At 40.8% G+C, this 19,914-nt stretch overlaps 1 protein-coding gene across 1 annotated transcript in view; it reads left to right on the top strand.

Annotated features, from left to right (window-relative positions):
• Ryr2 (ryanodine receptor 2) overlaps window positions 1-19,914 on the top strand; it is a 437,587-nt gene that overhangs the window by 254,304 nt on the left and 163,369 nt on the right. Inside the window, exons 40-47 of the mRNA XM_048800411.1 lie at window positions 1,612-1,812; window positions 7,241-7,346; window positions 9,541-9,684; window positions 11,365-11,638; window positions 13,353-13,467; window positions 14,799-14,931; window positions 16,019-16,122; window positions 19,755-19,890. Coding sequence (XP_048656368.1) covers window positions 1,612-1,812; window positions 7,241-7,346; window positions 9,541-9,684; window positions 11,365-11,638; window positions 13,353-13,467; window positions 14,799-14,931; window positions 16,019-16,122; window positions 19,755-19,890 — 1,213 coding nt within the window. The remainder of the gene's footprint in view (window positions 1-1,611; window positions 1,813-7,240; window positions 7,347-9,540; window positions 9,685-11,364; window positions 11,639-13,352; window positions 13,468-14,798; window positions 14,932-16,018; window positions 16,123-19,754; window positions 19,891-19,914) is intronic.

Consider the following 19,914-nt stretch of genomic DNA (forward strand, 5'->3'; position numbering starts at 1 on the left):
GTTTCAGAATTACCAAGTATTATTGCAGTTTGCCTCTGTGTGCATGTACATAGTTCTTCACAAGGTTAAATTACTTCTCATTCTTCTCCAAGTCTTAGCAGCTTCCTTGTATCTCTTGTTCCTGTAGATGTATTTCATTTATGTTGGGATACCTGAAATCTGATTCACTAAACTCCCCTCCCCCTACTTCCTTTCTTGCCACCTTAGAAGATGAGCTCACCAGTCAATGTGGCTGTTCTTACATAGCAAGGCTTTTCCCCACTGACTGTCGTGTTACGAGGAATTCACTCAGCCTGACTTGCACTGATCAAGATGAATGAAGGGTCTTTTCTTTAGGCCTGTGTGTGTGTAGTTCATTGGAATCAGTTTGTTGTTTGCTTCTCTGTCATGATTTTCAGCTCATCTCCTTGGTCAGCATCAACTGGAGTCTTATTCTGGGCTGTGCCCTTGAACCTAAGAGCAGGACATAGGCTTGCACCTGCTTACAGAAGCTCAGTCCATAAATACTCTGAAGTAGAAGAATGGGTTCCCAGAAGAATGAAAATTCGGATTATTATTAGAAAGGGGAGGGGAGGTCTCCTGGGGATGGTGACTTTTAGACTGAGAGCAAATGAAGGAGTTGGAGTTGAGCAGAGCCAAGGGAGAGAGCAGCAGGGAGTCTCAGGAGCAGAAGCCCAAGAGGTCCGGAGGCAGGGGAGGTCCTGGCAGCTCCTGGGAGAAAGTAGGGAGAAAGTGCTCTCAGCAGGCATTCCTGCTGGTGCAGACCTCAGGGGAAGGTGCTCCTTTAGGTGAAGAAGGGGACGGATCCTGGGGCAGCTTCAGAGAATGACAGAGAGTTCTCTTTAGAAAGTTGACAGAAATGGTTATACTGTGGATGGTGGCATGCAGGGGTTTAAAATCCTCCTAGACACCACCATGTATATATGTCCCAGTTGGTACTTAGTGTATACAGGTGTTTTCCTAAAGTAAGCAGGTGTCTCTTGGACACATTTCTGCCTACCACATGCTACCAATTGCACATCCTTTTGGCTTCCCATAACACCCGGCTGAGTGGATGGTGGCGTGCAGGGCTTTAAAGTCCTCCTAGGCACCACCATGTATATATGTCCCAGTTGGTACTTAGTGTATACAGCTGTTTTGCAGTTCCAGAACTGGTACTTGGGAATGTCGTCAGGACCCCAGACTGTGGTATCTCTGCTCTGTGACCCTCAGCCTGTGGTTTTCTTCTAAGGTGCATTAGCTACTGCCTTCCTTCTCCAGTTTCAAGTCATCGCCCAGTTATGGGAAACATTCTGTTCTGGTACTCATGATGAGGACTTTCCTGGAAGGCCCCTTGCCTGCCACTCCGTCTGTGTCCACTGGCCATACCACCTGTGACTGCAAGAGTGGGCTCAGAGACTCAGTGTCCACCATAGGGATGTATTTGCTGTTTGGGCCTAAACAAATTATGTTTTTCCCCAGGACTGAGCATGTTGCCACCTACACAAAATTAGGATTCTTTCTTTAAGGGAGGAGAGGGGGTAGCTGCGCATGTTTAACAGGCTGCAACTTGGGCTCCTCCAACTCTTGAAGGACTTAGAGTTAAACGTGACTTTTTAATTGTCTTCTCAGATGTGCCTGTTGCTCCAGTACCTCTGTGACTGCCAGGTCCGGCACCGGATAGAAGCCATCGTAGCCTTTTCAGATGACTTTGTGGCTAAGCTCCAAGATAATCAGCGTTTCCGATATAACGAAGTCATGCAAGCCTTAAACATGTCGGCTGCACTCACAGCCAGGAAAACCAAGGAATTTAGATCACCACCTCAAGAGCAGGTACTGGAAGGACATGCACGTGCTACCTTTTTCCTTGGGAGTTAAAGTGCATTCAGGATCTGTACATTGAAAAAATGTGTCATAAGTTGCAAGAGTATTTTCTTGTGGTTGTTATTGTATTCTGTTCAAACTAGCCAAGTTAATTTAATCAATATTTTTAATTTTGCCAAAAGAATCTACGTGGTAGTCTAAACAGAAGAGGGACTTATTGATGAATATCAGGAATGCCCCAGACTCTCTGAGAAGCACATATGCCAGAGTCTGAAGCTCTGCGGATAGTGGCACTGCCTTAGAATAGAGGGCACCTTGGTGGGCATGGAACCTACTGCCGGGAACCTGTGACTGCTAGGACTCCAGGAAAGGTGCTTTCTGTGTGGCTCCTGTAGAAGAGCCAAATGTCTCTCCACATTGCTTTCTGGAGGCTCGACCACCCTGTTTGTTGTTCTTTCTCAGATGACTCATCTCCAAATCCAGGTCTCTGTGTATGCTGCAGATTCCAGGGCACAGGATGGAGGGGGGCTGGCTAAAGAGTATAGCACACAGATGTCAGCTTCCACGTCTTCCTCAGAGCAAAAGTGTTTACGAGTAAGACAGAATTCATTCTTTTCACAACAGAATGTAATCTCTTTGGGGAAACAGCATTTATTGAGCAGAGAACTAGTCTACCCTCTCACAGATGAACTGTCTACTAAAGGACTGTTAGAAGACTTCTGCTTCTGGAAAGATGGATTGCATGTACCTTTCCCTATTCTTCCTTTAAGTACAACTACTACCCTGGATAGGGCATCTAAGAGGGCTATGCAAGGCGGAAGGAGGGCACTGGCTATAGAACCTGGGACCCAGCAGCAGTGTGGTGTTGAGTCCCCAGGATTTTCTTCTGCCTCATCCATTCCAGATATGGAGCTGAAGAAGCCTTCGACTAAGAACACCAGTGGGCAGAGACAAGAAGAGCCTAACATAAGCTTGTTCCCACCTGCCAAAGGACCGGGAAAGGGGCAGCTGAGCAAGACGAAAACTTCAGATAATAGCTATACCACAGTAGCCAAAAGCCACAGAGAAGCTGCCCCCACTCCACCCCTACTCAGCAGACCAGCAGAGTGGGGAAGCCCTAACATCCACTTGCAGGGCTATAACAAGGTGCCCCCAGAGGAGAGAGCTGGACATCCATGCCTGCTGAGTGATAGCAGGGCCAGCCCCTCCCAGAATGTCAGTAGAGGCCAGGGAAGGACAGGCAGCCACCCTCTGACCTTTCCAGGGCTGGTGTCCTCACTAGAACTCCCACCCCTCCCCTGCAGCAACAGGGGCCCCTTCTCTAAATTTTTTTGCTGAATAGTGTCAGAGAAAGCCAGCTATGGCAGCCTTAAATGAGACCCAGAACTTATAGTACACCTGGTGTTCTTCAGATGTCAATTAAAATAATTTATCATACCAAGAACTAGAAGAACTTACGTGAAAAAAGACAATAAACACCAACACTGAGATGTCAACACCATGACAGAGCTTTGAGAGCAATTATCTCAAGATTGCTTCCAAATGGAAAAAAAAAAACAATGGGATTCTCAGCAAAGAAGCAAAAGATACCAAGTAGAAACTTCAGATCTGAAACATACAGCAGCTGAAATAAAAACCTCATTGAAAGGGCTTAGCAGTGGGCAGAGGAAAGAGCCGATGAACTGAGAGGGACCAGTAGAAACGACTCCATCTGAGGAAAAGCAAGAAAACAGATCCTCAGAGGCCAGTGGGAGAGACTGAAGGCCTACCACCAAGATGCTGGAGTTGCTGAAGGACAGAAGAAGGTGAACCACAAAAGATAAACGAAGATGCGGGGATGGAAACTTCCAGATTCACTAAGAGACAGGAACCTGGGCACTCAAGAAGTTGATTAAACCCTTGGCATGAAAAGCCAAAGAATTCTGTATCTAGATACCTCATAATAAAATTTCAGAAAACTAAACAAAGATCTTGAAAGAAATGACACTTTTCCTACAGTTGGAAAAACAATTCTAGTGACAGCGAGCTTGTCATCCGGCAGCATGCAGCCCAGTGGGAGGTGGCACAGTGCTGTTTGTCATGTACGAGAGGAAAAGCTGTCAGCCCGAGTTCATGTGTAGACCCTTTAGGAGCAAAGGGAAACAGGGACAGTCCCAAGTGAGGAGAAGTGGGAGGGTGCAGAGGGCTAAGGAGGGTCTTTGACAGAAGTGACAGAGGAAGAAAATCTGGAAAATCAGGAATAAAGAACAGTGGAAAGTGTTGGTTAGTATCTGGGTAAAAAATGCACCTTCCTTCTCTGGAATTCTCTGAATTATATTTGGGATTGAAGCTGATGTTCTGAAGCTGTTGGGGGTGGTTCTCAATATATGTGTCAGAAAATTTTAAGTTACGTATTGTAACTAGGGGAGAATAAAGGGACATTAAAGGAGAATTTCTACACTTCAAACTGGTCAAATATTAATATTAGTAGTCTGTATAAGTTATGCAAACATAGTATCATTAACATTTTGGAGAAAAAAGCCGTATAAAACCTACACTAAGAAATAACATGGAAGAATCAAAAGGGATCCTAAAAACTGCTCAAGTTACCCACAGCCTGTTGGGGTAAATACATCACAGACAAAACAACAGCAAGGAAAATGATAGTCTTAAATCATAGCCTGCTAATAATTATGTGAATATAAACAATCCCTACAATGTAAAAGGAATTAGAGTGAATTTTAAAAAGTCAGTCCAAGTCTATAATGTCTAAACTCACTTCAAATATAATGATGTGGATAGGTTGATGTCACGTTCCACGACTAAAACACTCTGGGTCACTCCAGGTGAACTGGGCCACACGAAATAATCACACAAGAGACAGAGATACCTTTTTCTTTCAGTTCTATGATGGCTTCTCTGACTGGGGTCTGTGAAAAAAGAGAGAGAGAGTGAGTGCAGGCAACCCTTTTTTTGGGAAGAAGCCATTCAAATGAGGCAAGGGGTCAGGTTTCAGGGGGTTGATGTCTGCTTACTGATGTCTGCTGTCAACAGATTGAGGCAGAGCAGGAGAAGGGGACACACAAAGGGCATTTCCATGGAACATTCTATCCCAAACAGGGCAAAGGGGTAGGATTACAAATGAACAGGTGAGTGTAGCTCAACCCCAGGGGTGCGCCCACTCAGAAGACTGGCCTTGCTATCTGAGTGGGGAAAAGACTGAGCCATGAGTCATGGCACTACCATGCCAGACTACAGTGATCTTTCAGATCCCTGTGGTACATCAGGACTGGAAGGTGTGGTCACTCAGTGTGGCTCCCCACAGGTTCAAAGGAAAATAATGAAAAATGATAATATGAAAAATATTAATTAAATGAAAGCAAGTGCCATGCGGTGAGAGCAGACTTCAGCGCAAAGAGAATATCTGGAGACAGAACATCATGCAGTGCTGAAGAGGTGCTCGTCAGGGAGAGAGGGGTCATGTATTGAGCTGCATATCCCCAGAGCAGGTGGAGGCAGAACTGACGGAACTGCAAGGAGAAGGGGCCTAGCCCACAGTTACCATGGGGACCCCAGCACCTTCACCGCTGGGCAGGAAGAGCAGCCAGGACTGAACCTCATGTCATGGAGGTTGACCTCATCCATGGATGTTGACCTTGGTAGAATACTCCACCCAGCCACAGATGCCACACTCTTTTCAGGGGCCTATAAAACATTTTCAGTGATGGATGACATCCTGGGCTATCAAATAACCTCAACTTAAAAAAAAAAAAAAAAAAAAAAAAGGAATCTCATAGAATATTGTTTGACCCTGTTGGAATCCATTTAGAGATCAATAGCACAAATATTTCAGGTATATCTACAAATCCTTAAAAGTGAAAAGTACACTTCTAAATAATGAGTCGAGGAGGATGTCTCAAAGAATATCTAAAAATACAGTGAACTGAAAAAAAGTAGAATATCACTTAGAAAAATCTGTGACAAGCTAAAGCAGTGCCCAGAGGGAAATATATGCCACTCAGTGCTTACATTTGAAAACACTCAGATTAATAATCTAGGTTGCCATCTTCTTAAGAATTTAGAAAACAGCAAGTAAAATAAACAAAGCAGGCAGAACCCAGATAGGCATGAATATAGACCAGGACAGAAGTCAGTGAAATTGAAAACAAGACAGTTGTGGAGAAAGTGAATCCAAAAACCAGTTACTTTGGAAAGATTTAATAAAATTGAAAAACCTCTGAAAAGCCCCCCTCCCCCCCAAAAAGTGTGGGAAGATACAAATTACCAACATCAGGGTTGAAATGAGGTATCATTACAGACCCAGTGACATTAGAAGGATCATGTGGAATATTTCTGTCACCACAACAAAGTGGTAAGTAGCTGAGGTGACAGATGTATCAATTAGCTTGATTTACTCTTTCAAGAAGAGTATATACATTTATTAAAACATAAAGGTATATCTCACATATATATGTTTGCCAAATAATTTTTTTTCAAAAGTGGATCATAGGGGAATACATACATATATTGCATTTGCTTTTAAAAATAACATTCTTGAAATGTCAGTGTGTGGCAGAAATTAAGGCTGAGGGCAGGTAAGGTAGGAAAATGGGTGTGGGCAAAGAAGAGGCATTGGGGCCTTTCAGGTAAAGGAGTCCTTCTGTGTTTTGAGCCTGTCTTGCTGACAGCCTGCTGTGATGCTGTGCTGTAGGCCTAGGGTGTTTCCATGGGAGGAATCGGGTGAAAGCCATACAAGCCCTTCATATTATTTTTAATAATGGCATCTACAGTTATCTCAGAATAAGTTCAACAACAACAACAAAAATTACACAAAACTCTAATTTTAAAAGGAAAACATGGGATTGCATCTGACCTGTCTTTCTTCATAAGTTTAATATCAATGTGTATAAACTAAATCAAATGGAAGACAGTGTCCCACAGTTGGTTTCATTTAATCATTAATATTAGCAACAGTGTTGTCATCCATTTTATTGTATTTTAATTTTTCCTTCTTTGCAGCTATATCCTCAAAACAAGTTCTTTAAAATAATTAAAAAGTTTTAAAAACAGTTAAGAAAGAAGAAAAAGAAAAAAAATCATCAAAAATTATAGATGCCAGTTTGAAAATAATGGAATTGGAGGAGAAGTATAGTAAATGACCTTTAAGAACTAGCTTGTAGGATTCCTTAGTTAAGGATTTTAAACACGTGCAGGAGTCTGACTGTAGGATGGAGGAGGAATTGATGCTGCATGAGTTTTCCAGCCTGTGTAGCTTTGGATGACTTGACTTCTTTGTTGGTATTTGTTGGGTTCAGTAATAATGGTATCTTGCCTGATTGGCAGGTGGTTTGTGTACCTTCAAGGGCTGATTTCATACTACTTTGCTTTTTTCTTGGTGTATCTTTCCAGAATTCACCATTTTCTGCCTGTTCCTCCTCCTTCCTGTTTTCCCTTCCAGATCAATATGCTTCTCAATTTCAAGGATGACAAAAGTGAATGTCCTTGTCCTGAAGAAATTCGTGACCAACTATTGGATTTTCATGAAGATTTGATGACACACTGTGGTAGGATCTTCTTGATTTGTAATTGCTATTAGACGGACATTCCTAATCCATACATCCTGGTTCACACTTAAGTATCTAGGTGAATAGCTCTAGCTCTGTTACATGTTCATATAATGGTATTTATTATGGCAGCATGGCTGACTGTCCCTCTGTGTCAAGTCCGAAGGGTCAGTAAAGTCAAGAGGCAGTGAGCCTGAGCAGAATATGGCTGAGTGCCTCTCTCACTCACCTTCTTTTCTTTACCACCAGGGAATCAGAAGGAGGGTGGGGACTTCAGGCAGGCCCTTCAGGCAGAGAGATGAGTGTGCAGTTGGTTTAGTCAGTGGCTGTGAAGTTTCTGTAAAAGATGATGAACAAGTCCTAGAGATCTGTGGTGCATGTGCCTGCAGGTAGCAGCACTGAGCTGTGAACTTGAAACTTTTAGAGGGCATGTCTCATGTTAATCGTTCTGACAAACAAAAAACAACAAAAAAGAAGCACAAGGAAACTTAGAGGTGATGTATTTATATCTTCAGCTTGATTGTGGTGATGGTTTCATGGTTGTACACCTGTGTTCAAACAGATCAAATTATGTACATTAAGCATGTGCCGTTTTGTCTATCAGTGTGCCCTAATAAAATTCTTTTTTAAAAAATTAAGTAATTTGATGACAAACAGTTAAATCATTTATGCCTGTGTGCTGCGACCAGCATGGACAAACTCTAGTTTAAAACATATAAAGACTCACACATGCAGATGATTTTGAAGATAAAGCTGAGTGTCAGGCAGAGTGCTGCTGTCTGATGAAAAAGCAGATCTAGAGAGTTATGCCAGCAGACTTTATTTATATATGTCTCATCAGTTTGAAGACTATGCAAGCATTATTCTTTGCATTCAGGAAAGTTACAGAAATTAGAAACATCTATGCAGCTTTTCCACAGTTGCAACATGCAATGTTAGGAGCTTTGTGTGGTGCTCAAGGAGGTCCATTGTTTAAAGCTATTGTTAAGCGGGCAGGCTCAGGAGCAGCAGAGCTGGTGAAACATTGTGGTTGTCTAGCAAGAGAATTCCTCTCTTCCCTGGAGCTATGTGACTGAGATCAAGGTTGAAGGTGATAAGACTCTTCTGCAGAGCCTCCTCATGCAGGGCATTACCAAAGGAATGGGCATCCTGTGCCCTTGCACAGGAGCATTCCCAGGCACCAGGCACATCACAGCCATGAGGTCATCAGAGACCCCCAATCTCAGTCACTGCTCTCCCATTCCTATCAAAGGGCCATCATTCAGGACAGGCCTGGGAAATCCAGTGAGTCTTTTGAAATTAATGAGTGTCTATGGAGGGCCTCCATTGCTGAATGTCAGTAGCCATAATCTGTTTAGGAACTCACTCCTCCTTGTCTTCTTAGAACTTTTAAAATGGAATTGATTAGATGGATGTGTAGTTCTTCATTCTTTTATGAAACAATGTGGAAATTGTTGTAATAAAGAAAATGAATTTGTCATTTTTACGTGAACTATATAGATATGTAGATACATGTCTGATGTGAGATGTGTTTCACATCACCAGTGAGATAATGTTCATCTTATTTAAAACTTATTTAAAAACACTGCCATACATCTTAATTCATTTTATGGATGAAAAGCCACTAGAATACCACCTGAAAATCACAACATGCAGATTCTGTCACCAAAGGCAACTGTAAAACAGTGGAATCACTGGTACAATAGGAGCATTCCCTGGTTAAGGGCATCTGGTCATGCCTGTTTTGTCTTGCAAGTCACCCAGATATCACTGTTGCTTTGGGAGGGACAGCGAAGGATAGAAGCTGGGCAGGGTGGGTTGGGGGTAGGCAGAGCAGGACCGTGGGGCTCCAGTGGTTAGCATCCCGAGATGCCCAAAGGTCACTTGAAGGGCAGAACTGATTTTGGCTCCTAACAGTGTCTTTGTGGTTTCTGCTCAGTTTTTGTTTTGTACTGGTTGTCAATAGCCCTGAGTTCCCAGGAACTGGGGGAAACAGGGACGGGGGCGTGGGGAAGCTGACATGTTCATCTTATTTGAGTGCTGATGGGCAAGTCACTTAAATAGTGCTCTTGAGCGTCTTAGACTTTGCTCAAAGCTATAAATGTAAAGGTTGCAAAGCCTGAGATTATTTCTCCAAATATATTGTTTTCAAATAAATTTTCCTTTTCTGCTTTCTCCTCTTTTCTCATGCTAGGAATTGAGCTGGATGAAGATGGGTCTCTGGATGGAAACAGTGACTTAACCATTAGAGGGCGTCTGCTGTCCCTGGTAGAAAAGGTGACATACCTGAAGAAGAAGCAAGCAGAAAAGCCAGTGGAGAGTGACTCCAAGAAGTCCTGTAAGCACTATGAAGGGGCACTGGCACAGTGACCTGACCCTTGACATTTATTCATCCTTTGAATACTTATTGTATATAAGCCAGTAAGGTCACGAGTTTGTACTTCAAAGAATTTAATGCTGAAGTCGATGTCTGCAGCTCCCAGAAGCAGATGGCAGCATCCAGCTGTGTGTAGGTCTAGGTGGAGAGGTAGTAGTGCTGTAGGGTGGATGGGCTCTCTAGAGAGCTCCACACTTAGGTTTATGATCAGAGACCATCAAGAGAAAGTATAAAGAGAGCAATTTAGCCTACATATCCAAATATTAACACTTAATTGATTTCAGTTATCACATCAAATTAAACATGTGTCTTAAAAGGTAAATGTATATTGCCTACAATTATATTTCATTTTGAAACATTCACTCAAATGGTATGCATTTCTGGTTCATCCATATCCCATTTAACCAGGAACCACCATGGCTGCCACTTCTTGAAACCCTGGAAACCCCCAGGGGCTTTGAGTCTCTCTGGCCCTGGTCCTGAAGGGGTCCTGGAGCAGGTCTGAGGGGTCTACTTGCACATTACTCCAGCCTCTGAGACGCCTGTAATTTTAAGATGCAGTATTGGCTTACTAAGGGTTTCTTTTTCCTTCCTGAAAGAAAAAAATACTACAATTTTTACACTTTTAAATCTTTAACTTATAATGGAAAACATTTATATAGTTATTTCTAAATTTATTCTTCAGTCAGAATGAAATTGGAGTCAGGTCATCTTCAATATCAGAGTTTAAGTTTCTTATAAACCATTTTTTATTGTTAGGAGATTTACAATCTTACTCTATTAAAATGACGAAATGTTTTTGAGTTATTATGGAAATTTTTTGACATTTTGTTTTTGAATAAAATTGGTAGTTTTTGGTTTTCCTTATATAATACCTAGGTTCAAGGTAAACATCTTCTTTAAAAAATCATCCAATGTATTAGTGATGGGAATTAAGTATTACTTTACAATGTATGGATTAGTTACATCAACACCACTTAATTTTGATAATTTTATTATTAGAGGTTAAGAAGTTTCTAATTTAAATTAACTGTTTTGCATGTTATATTACAAGTTATCTGTGTATGGAATAAATTTCTACTTTGGTATAACTTCATGATCAAATCCTTCTGAAGACATTTTAAGTGACAAAAATTAGATCCAAATCTAAAAAAATATAATTCTATGTGGTCAATGTTGCATAACCAAGGAGACAAGTAGATGAACACCTTCCTCCTGAATGTCTGTGACTGACCTCTTAGGAGTTCAGTGTCAGACCTTCTGAAAGGAAAACAGTGGAACAGAGGAAATAAAAGTTCAGGCCCCTTGTATCGGTTGCCACACTTTCAATTACTGGTGGACCACCAGTACTATGTTTGAAAAATTAGTTGCAACTTTGAAATGGCTTGTTCAATTATAAAAATTATTTTTAAAAGAAGAGTTTATAATATTTTTTTGTCCTTGCTTCACTAAAACTGATCTTTTTGAAGTTCAGGTAATATTTAAATGAAGTTCATTGTCTTTGAAGAAAATTCCTAGCTTTTTCTATTCTAGTACAAATAGAGGTGGCAGCTTGGGGCTGTGGCATGTGGTGCTGAAAGGTCCAACTGATGTCTTCTCTTCTGTTTTTTCCCCTTGAACATTGGCAACATAACTCTGCAGCTAGCCTTCAGCAGTTGATATCTGAGACCATGGTTCGGTGGGCCCAGGAGTCGGTCATTGAGGACCCTGAGCTGGTGAGGGCCATGTTTGTGTTGCTGCATCGTCAATACGATGGCATAGGGGGTCTGGTCCGGGCTCTGCCGAAGACCTACACCATCAATGGCGTCTCTGTGGAGGACACCATCAACCTGCTGGCATCTCTCGGTCAGATTCGTTCTCTGCTGAGTGTGCGAATGGGAAAAGAGGAGGAGAAGCTTATGATTCGTGGATTGGGGTGAGTTATTTAACCTGTCAACATTCTGTCTTATAAATAAATCTCTTCCTTCCGACTTTAATCCCATTAGCAGTGCAATAGGTGTGTGGATGTAAACATACTGTCTGGATTATATGATAGTCTTATAAATACCAAGCGGAGGAGACAAAGAAGCTGCTGACTGACTGAAATAGAACCAAAGAAGCACTGAAACCAGCGAAGGAAGCCTAGAGAGGGAAAAGCAAACAGTGAAATAGAATAACCAGGTTATTCCTTGATAGAACTCAGAAATAATCCCTAGGGAAGAAAATAAGGGTGTAAAAATGCAGGTCGCTAAATATCATTTATGTACATTTTAAACTTGGAAAGCAAAACTGTGCTTGTGAACCCATTGAGTATTTAACAGTGATGAAAATGGACTGGAAGATTCTATTCCAAATTCACAATGATGGTTCCACACTTAGAATAAGTGTACAAATAGGACAAAGGGGGGTGAGGAGAGTGTACACACAGGTGGGTTGTGGGCCTTTGTGCAGCTGCATGAGCGTGAGTCTGAATATTTAAACCCATCTGGAGAAGGCCTCCTTTGTATTCATCTCAACCAAAGAAACAGGAAAGTCTTCCAGGAAATGGAGACCACTGTCTTTCTTCAATGAACACATCAAAGTAATATGTGCCATTAGTGATTAGACTCAAAATGATACTAAAACCACCATTTTACACTAATAAAAATTTAAATAAAATTCTAATTTTTGTGGTATTAGAAATGTTTTCCTCAAAGGACAACCTGTCTATGGGGCAGTGGAATTGTACATCTACTTAAAACTCGGTAACTACTATTTATCATATGATAAAATGAGCAAGTGAGCTATTCAATTAAGGGTGTCAGGTGAAGAGCTGTCTGTTGTCTTGAAGGCTTTGTGTTATTTTCTTGCTAGCAAATGTCTTTTCTAGAAAATGCATTGATTTTATTTTTGATGAAATTGTAAATGAGAACTTCTGTACAGAATTTAGTGAACATAAGTATCAGTCATACTACTTGATGAACTTCACGATCCTGACAAGCACCTTGACATACACATTGCAGTAATATTTAATGCAGTAACAATGATATGAATCACTTTACATATCATCTACCTCTACTTCTTTAAATCAAAGGCCCATTTTAGTGAGCTGGGTTACTTGTACCTGGAATTCACACATATTCAGTTTATCTTGAAGAATATGCTTACTTTCAAGCATTTCACCAGAATGATATCATGAATATAGCAAAAATTAACACTACTGTGATTATATACGCAAATACTGAATTTAGTACTAAAAATAGCATGTATATGAAAACCAGATACCTATGTAAATTTATATAGGAATTTTCATATAAAATGTACAATATTGATTATTATTTCTGTACAAAATAAAGTTGAATACATGATTGCATATCCATAAAATTAGGAATAAGTGTCTGAAATATGTTTCATGGAACTAAAGTCCACAAATTTAATATGTTTCTTGTCACTGAAAAGAATAGACAACTTGTATGGCACTTTGGGTAGGTTATCAATATTTTTAAGGAAAACTCAATTGCCCTCATTAAAGTTTTGGTGCAACTATGATCACTCTTGCTTTTCATGCATATAAGTTATTTCTAAAGACTTATTAAAATCTCAGGACAATGTTCATTTGAGTTTTTCTCTAAGCATTCTGCTCTCTTCCATGCCTCCATTGTCCTTTGCAGGGATATCATGAACAATAAAGTGTTTTACCAGCACCCGAATCTCATGAGGGCCCTTGGGATGCATGAGACAGTGATGGAGGTCATGGTCAATGTCCTTGGAGGTGGGGAATCCAAGGTAAAGGAAAATCTTTGATTCTTGGGGTGCTATTTAGCATAATCTAGAGTACATGGATTCCAGAAAATTCATGAGAATGAGAATTTCTTAAATCCTTTTTGGAATACTGCTTTTTAAAAAAAACACCTTACACAGAAAGAGACTTGACAGTTAGATATATTACTACTATTTTCTTAATGTTGATAAAAGTTTCTATCTTATACTTTATAATTTGTTATCACCTAAATTATTCTCATTTGGGGAATATTGGAAATGCCAAAAAATTAATACTATATTAATTTCTTCCTTAATTTTAAGTCCAGTCCCATCACTTTACAAATCTGACACAAGCATGTCCTTCAGACCCTACTGTTGCTCCTGGCCTGGATCCTGGTTGGGTCCACTAAACTCCTGAACTAAATCAGTACTGGGCAGTGATCCTCTAGAAAGTATGTGTTGTAAGACAGAAAAGTAAACTTCTAAGTGACTAAAATTTAAAAAGTTCTGGAAAAGCAAACTGATAGAGTAATATAATAAATAACTTGATATAAATCAGTATAATTTTATAACTCCTGTTATGTGCAGTATATTTTTCTATATTATAAATTTCAAGATGCATCTTATATGTTATGGGAACAAGTCATATTTCCCATGATCAGTGTGTCTATCAGTTGGGCTTATAAATTATAATTTCATATACATGCTATTTTTAGTACTAAATTCAGTATTTGCATATATAGTCCCTGTATTTTCTGTTAAGGAAGGACTTCAAGGATCATCTTGGGGGAGGAGTGTATGTTTGATGGGCCCACCAGACAGGTCTTCTGATCAGGGGACTCCTCTCTGCAGGCAAGTGGTATGCGAGTCAGGGAGCTTGTGAATCCCCAGATTCTCAATAATAATAATAATAATGATAGTAGTAATAATGTTAATAATAACCCTGTTACGAGGTTTCAAGTTCTGAACTATGTATTTTTCAGAAATTTTCTTAATGTGTCCTCTCCCTTCCCTCCCTAGAGTATTAGTATCCATATTATCCCAATTTTACTAAACAGAATCAAAGAGGTTGTTTAGTTTCCCAGCAAACCACAGCTGATTCCTAAGTGAGGCTCAAGCAGCCCTCAGTGAGATAAATGAATTCTAGATCCAACCTGATGGTGGTAGGGAGGTTTCTGATTTTCATTGGCCCAAGGACTAGGTGGCTTGCAGGCAGTGTATTTGAAGGCTGCCTATATCTGATGTTTGTTGCATGAAGACAGACGGATGGACAGTGTGACTGAGACCCCCACTTCTGTACTCAGTTTTATGAAGATTTCTTGCTTTCCATGACTAATCAAACATTCTTTCTGTAGGAGATCACCTTTCCCAAGATGGTGGCCAACTGTTGTCGCTTTCTCTGTTACTTCTGTCGAATAAGTCGGCAGAATCAAAAAGCCATGTTTGATCATCTCAGTTATTTACTGGAGAACAGCAGTGTTGGTCTTGGTAAGCAACTGTATAATTTTTATTTAATCTTTAAGATAAAATTAGTGTACAGACCTCATTTAAAAATCCAACTTCACGTTAATATGGCATGGGATCTGAATATATGCTGTCAAAAGAAAACATACACGTGACCAAGGGTATACGAAAAAATGTTCAGCCTCACTGTTCAGTGAAATGCAAATTAGAACCATAATGAGATATCACCTCATATCTATTGGAATGGCTGTTATAGAAACGAAAAATATAACAAGTTTTGGAGCGGATGAGAGGAAAAGGGAACCCTGGTACACTGTTGGAGGAAGTCTAAATTAGTACAGTAATTATGGAAAACAGTTTGGAGGGTCTGCAGAAAGGTAAGAATATTGCTACCACATGGTCTAACACTTTCACTTCTAGGTATGTGTCCAGGGTAGGGAAGTCATCATTTGAGGTGATGTTTGCTCCTCTGTGTTCACAGTAGCCAAGAATCAGCCTCAGTGTCTGTCAGCAGATGAGGGAGTAAAGGAAAAGTGGGACATAAACACAGTGTAATACATATGCCTCCTCAAACAGAAGGGAATCCTATAAATTGTTACAGTGGATGGACCTGGAGGACATTGGGTTAAGTGAGAAAAAGCCAGGCACAGAAGGAGCAATGCTGTAGAACCTCACTTACATGTAGAATATGAACAAGTCAAGCTCATAGAAGCAGAGAGTAGAATGCTGATCACCAGGGCAGGAGGTGTCTTTGGGGAGATGTTGGCCAAAGGCCACATTTTACACAGGAGGAATACGTTCAGGAGATCTGGGTACAACACGGTGACTGTAGTTAGTAACAATGTATTGTAATCTCAAAAATCATTAAGAGAGCAGATTCTCATCACAAAGAGTGATATATATCTGAAGGGATGTATATTTTAATTAGACCAGTTAGGTCATTCCAGAATGCATACATATTTCAAAACAAATACATAATAAATACACATAATTTTATTTGTCAAAAATAAATAAAAAATAACTTTGTCAATTGTTTTAGATTGGTGCATTTTTATGTAGAATTCATAGCTACAGCACAATTCAGGGTTTATTTCACCTTTGTTTGCATCAGCCTCACCGGCTATGAGAGGTTCAACGCCACTGGACGTGGCGGCAGCCTCGGTGATGGATAACAATGAGCTTGCCCTCGCTCTGCGGGAGCCGGATCTGGAGAAGGTGAGCCACACTCCTACCCTTTGTATCTGAGGGAATGGGGCTTCTTCACAGCTCTTCTTCAGGACTGCTTAAATGTGAATGGCTATGTTACATTTCTAGTAGGGTTATGGAATAGTCTTGCTATGTAATATGTATTGCATTTTAATCCTTCTTTACATAATTTTATGGTTAGTCATGAGATCAAAAAGCTTGAGATGTGGTATCTCCTCTGATGACCATTGTTTTCTATGAAAAGGAATCAGCTGCATCTGTGTTCTTGGATGCTCTTGCCTTTTCATAGTGTCTGCTATGACTTTTGCTTGAATGACACAGTTTTAGTTTTTTTTGCCGGGGGAGGGGTATTTACTGGGGATTGAACTCAGGACCACTGAGCTATATCTCCAGCCCTATTTTGTATTTTATTTAGAGACAGACTCAGCAACTCACTGAGTTGCTTAGCCCATCACTTTTACTGAGGCTGTCTTTGAACTTGGGACCCTCCTGCCTCAGCCTCCTGGCAGTTTCAGTTTTTTAAAAGGTCCTTTAAACATGTCATACGTGATTGTGACTCAGCCTGCATTTGTGTATCCCAGTACAAGGCTTCAGCCATGCACTCTGGCCACGCACTCTGAATGCATTTAGCCACATGTTTGCTAACCAGTGTGTAGAGATTGTCCCTCTAGTGCCCTTGCAGTAGTGTCCCAAGTGGCCACCTCTGCCTTCCTTGTCCCTCTAGAGTCTGTTCTCACCTTTGCAGCCAAAGTGTTCCACTGAAAAGGACACTCTGAAGTGTGCCTTTATCCCTCTAAATAAAACCCGCAGGTGTTGCCCCAGCTCCTCTGCTGTCCGACCCACACATCAGCGACTTCACACCCTGCAGCTGTCCCTCCTGCCCTCTGCTCCAACCCTCCCTCCTTCTTGTGGATGGTGTGCCTATCTCCTGGCCTCTGCACTTGCTGTTCCATACTTCATGTGCTGTATCGTCACCCCAGGGGGCTGTGGCTCTTTTACAGATGTCCTTCCAGCTGTGGCTTCACTGTCACCTTCTTGATAAGCAGCTCCATGTCCCTGATTTTTAAGTAGAGACCTCTGTCCTGCTTCCTTAAGCTCTTCCTATACCCTTTGCTACTTTATCTCCACAGTTGAAAACATATTTGTATATTCCATGTATGCATACATACACACATATGTAAATGCCCATTTTTATTTTTATTGGTATTTATATGAATTCTTTTTATGTACATACACAGCTTTTTTTTTTTTTTTTTAGGTAATGGGATTGAACCTAGGGTTGTTTAACCACTGAATCACATTCCCAGCCCTTCTTATTTTTATTTGAAACAGAGTCTCACCAAGTTGCTTAGGGCCTTGCTAAGTTGCTGAGGCTGGCATTATATTCAGAATCATTATGCCTCAGCCTCCTGAGTTGCTGGGATTACAGGTGTGTACCACTGTGCCTGGCATTAAAGTGTGCTCACACAAACTGTGAGGGCTCAGCCTCACTAGTGGTTATAATCTTATGGGATCAAGGATGTGTATATGGTCTATTGTTGACCAAAACATTGTTATGCAGCACATGACTATAGTTTAAAATCTACATGTTAATGTATTTTGAAAGATTTCCTCAGGATTTTTTAAATCATACCATCAGGTCTGCAAGATCAGAGAGGTTTTCTTTTGTCATTAACTCAGTCTCCACAGGTGACGCTCAGTGTGCAGCCTTTCATGAAAGAGAAAGCTCCTTCCCAGATCCTCCTGATTCTTCTGTCCAGAGCTTTGTATCTCTGAGCCACCTCTGTACACTTGTTAAAGTGCCAAATATTAAAAAGCTGGATAATACCAAATGCAGAGGAGGATGTGAGCAGTTAATCCCCCATTCAGATGCTGGAGTGAATAATGGTACAGTTGATTTGAAAAAGCAGCTGGGTGGTTTATCAATTTAAACACATACCCCTCCATAAACCACCCGGGCAGCCTTTCCACTCCTGGGAATCTAGTCAATAGAAAGGAAAATAGATATCCGCACGCAACACTTGGACAAGAATGTTTGTTTGTAGCAGTATTATTCATCATAGCAAGCAGCAGAACTATCCACCAGTGTCTGAGTTGACAAGATGGTGGCACACCCGTGTACGTGGAATGCTACCCAGCAGTGAAAGGAAGTAAGGACTGACATGCTACAGGGTGAAGGAACCTCAGAAGCCAGGTACAGAAAGATACATGATGCATGGTTATGTGTATAAATGTTCTAGAAAACCCAAGCCAATTTGTAGTGAGAGGAAGCAGTTCATCTGGGGCAAGATGTGTAGAGAGGAAGGGACTGCAGAGGGCACAGGGGGCCCTGGGAGAATGACGGATATGTTCTGTATACTGGCTGTAGGGTGTTTTCACAGCTGCATGCATCTCTCAGAGCTCATTGGATTCCTACTTTAGATAGAGGGCTCTATTGCACCTCACTTCTACCTCCACATTGTTGATACACATTTTTAGCTATATTGTTTCTTTTCAAAACCACTTTATCCTCAGCTAAACATAATTTTGTATGCTAAATTGCTCCTCTAACAGTGTGTTACCATTGATGTTGACTTCTGTGGGGATTTCTTTTAAAACTGAGTCTGATATGAAATATTGAAAAGGGACCAACATTCATATAAAACAAAATGTTTTAAAAGGTAAAGCGAGGCAGAAAATTTTGGATGCACTACTTTCAACAGTACTCAAAACTAGGTAGTATATAGTGTATATTGAATACTCAATATAGGTTGAGTGTTCCTTGCCTAAAATTCTTGGAACTGGAGGTGTTTCAGACTTTGGGGTTTTGGGGTTATGGATTTCTATTGATAATAATTTCCTTCCTATTGGTATATTGCATATCCATAATGAGATCTCTTTGGAAGGGACCCACGTCTAAACACTTTGTTCCCATAGCCTGAAGGTGATTCCGTAAGATACTTTGAGTGCACCTGAGTTTTGACTGCAGCCTGTCGCTTGAGGTCAGGTGTGAACTTTTCCATTTGTGCCCTCATGTTGACACTCAAAATTTTTAATTTTGGAGAATTTTTGATTTTTGATGGTTGAATGAGGGATGTTCAACCTGTGTCAAGTTTTCTAGACACTGAAACAGTTCCTGAAATGCATGAATAGCTTGCTCCCAGTGATTTTAAGTGGGATGTTGGACTCCATATTGGGTTTTCCCTCCTCTCTGTTCATCTCCTCACATTCACTCCCCCATTAACTGATGCATTGTTTTGGAAATAAACCACGTCTTTAAAAGATCTGTGCATTTTAGAGAGGTCTTTTCTTATCTTGGATTTTGTTTCAATATTGGGGCAGAGGCCATTTGACATATGTTTCTTGAAACTTAAGAAATATACTTGTTGTAGATCAGGGTCTCAAGTGATATGAAGTTTAAGAATATTGTTCTTCCATAGAGCAGGTTTTTAAATTTTTCATGACCACACTTTATTATATTTAAATATTTCTTAAATCAAAGGTTTTGCTAAAGGGATTCATGTGGATTATCATGAGATTAAAAAGACATTGCAGAGCTGCACTTGTTGAAACCATGCTCTAAGGGTGTCACATGCCATGCCCAGTGTAAGTTCTAATGCTTCCATCCACAGGGCAATCTTTGCCTGTCACCTTGCTTCTAGGTTGTACGCTATTTGGCTGGCTGTGGTCTGCAGAGCTGCCAGATGCTGGTGTCCAAGGGTTATCCAGACATTGGGTGGAATCCAGTGGAGGGGGAGAGATACCTTGACTTCCTCAGATTTGCTGTCTTCTGTAATGGTAGGACCAGGCTGCTTGAGGTCT

The sequence above is a fragment of the Marmota marmota genome, unplaced genomic scaffold (assembly GCF_001458135.2).
Source record: "Marmota marmota marmota unplaced genomic scaffold, marMar, whole genome shotgun sequence".
Classification (NCBI taxonomy): domain Eukaryota; kingdom Metazoa; phylum Chordata; class Mammalia; order Rodentia; family Sciuridae; genus Marmota; species Marmota marmota.